Genomic DNA, 1370 nt, shown 5'->3' with positions numbered 1-1370 from the left:
CAGTTCACCTGGCTGCCCAATGGCAGCATTTCCCATTGCGATGCTTCTTCATTCTTCTCAACTCTTCCTCTTGGGACAGGGGAGAGCCTTTTACTAAGGAGACTGCAGGCTGTGGAAATCCAGGACAATGAGATCATCAAGGGTCTCAGGGGAGGAGAGGAAATTAAAAAAAAAAAAAAAAAGGTAGGAATCTTCATCAGAAAAAAACACGTAAATAAAGACAGGAATCGCTGCTGCTTCTCAGGGGAATCGGATGCCTGGCTCGCTGCGGCAGCGGGACCCCTGACTGCACCGCCTACTGCCATTGTTATGAAGAGGAGTCCAACAACGCGCTGGAGCATGGAAATGACTGGAGGCCGGCGCCGGACCGGGCAGTGTTCCCTTCTGTCGTACACGGGGTCTGCTGACTCGACAGCACGTGACAACCACCTCTGTGAAGCATGGAAACGACTGGAGGCCGGCGCCGGACCGTGCAGTGTTCCCTTCCGTCGTACAGGGGCCTGCTAACTCGACGGCACGTGACAACCACCTCTGTGAAGCACTGCAGGTCCAAGGCCTCACATCCAGAACTGGAGACAAGCCTCCACTCACTCAAGAGAGGACATCTCTAAACATCAGCATCATTATTTTTTTTAATCTTATTTTGAGAACTGCAAATCAAATACTTTAGTTAAAAAATCCAGTCACTCACTCTGAAGTGCAATCCAGAAGGCAAGGCCCACAGAGCTGCAGGATCACTGCCCTTCCCCCCCGGGCCCCTCAAGACACCTCCGTGTCCCTATGAAAGCAGAGCAGTTCTGTCCTGACGGACAGTGGCCTGGTAACGGCCTCCTCCCACAGTGACAAGGTCGTCAGGGTTTCCATCCTGCTCTGAGGAAGAACCTGGTTCAGCAAGGGGCCTCTGACTGTGAAGCAACATCAGGTGCCTGGAGAGCCCTCTGTTAAGTGCGGTCAACTCTGCCTGGAGACAGGCCAGGACCCCAATAGTGAGACTAACTGCAGCTGACTCTGCCCAGAGTCGGTGCCTTGGTCCCAGACGTCAAGTGGTTACACTGACTGAGCCGACTCTGCCTGGAGATGCTGCCCCACATATTGGGAAGTTACACTGACCGTGGCCAACTGCCCAGAGATACCCCTGGTCACAGATATTGAAGGTCAGACTGACCATGGCTGACTCTGCCTGGAGACACTGCCCTGGCCCCAGGCTTTGAGTGGTTACATTGACTGGGGCCCAAATAGTGAAGGTTAGACTGACCACGGGTTTCCAGATTTCCCAGAGCCCATGGGGCCTTATCCCCAACCCCTTGCTTGACTGCCACAGCCCCATACCTGCTGGAAGAGGATGGGTCGGACACAGCATGGACCATGTC

The 1370-nt window shown here is 54.1% G+C and overlaps 1 protein-coding gene across 1 annotated transcript in view; it reads right to left on the bottom strand.

The window, feature by feature from the left end:
* Positions 1–1370, bottom strand: part of SMOC2 (SPARC related modular calcium binding 2) — a 285658-nt gene that overhangs the window by 1697 nt on the left and 282591 nt on the right. The window contains 1 exon segment of the mRNA XM_007950494.1: positions 1330–1370. This exon segment is cut by the window's right edge and continues 4 nt beyond it. Coding sequence (XP_007948685.1) covers positions 1330–1370 — 41 coding nt within the window.

Source organism: Orycteropus afer, unplaced genomic scaffold (genome assembly GCF_000298275.1).
Source record: "Orycteropus afer afer isolate SDZICR_OR568_19922 unplaced genomic scaffold, OryAfe1.0 scaffold00273, whole genome shotgun sequence".
NCBI classification, from domain to species: domain Eukaryota; kingdom Metazoa; phylum Chordata; class Mammalia; order Tubulidentata; family Orycteropodidae; genus Orycteropus; species Orycteropus afer.
This window is presented reverse-complemented; position numbering and strand designations above follow the sequence as displayed.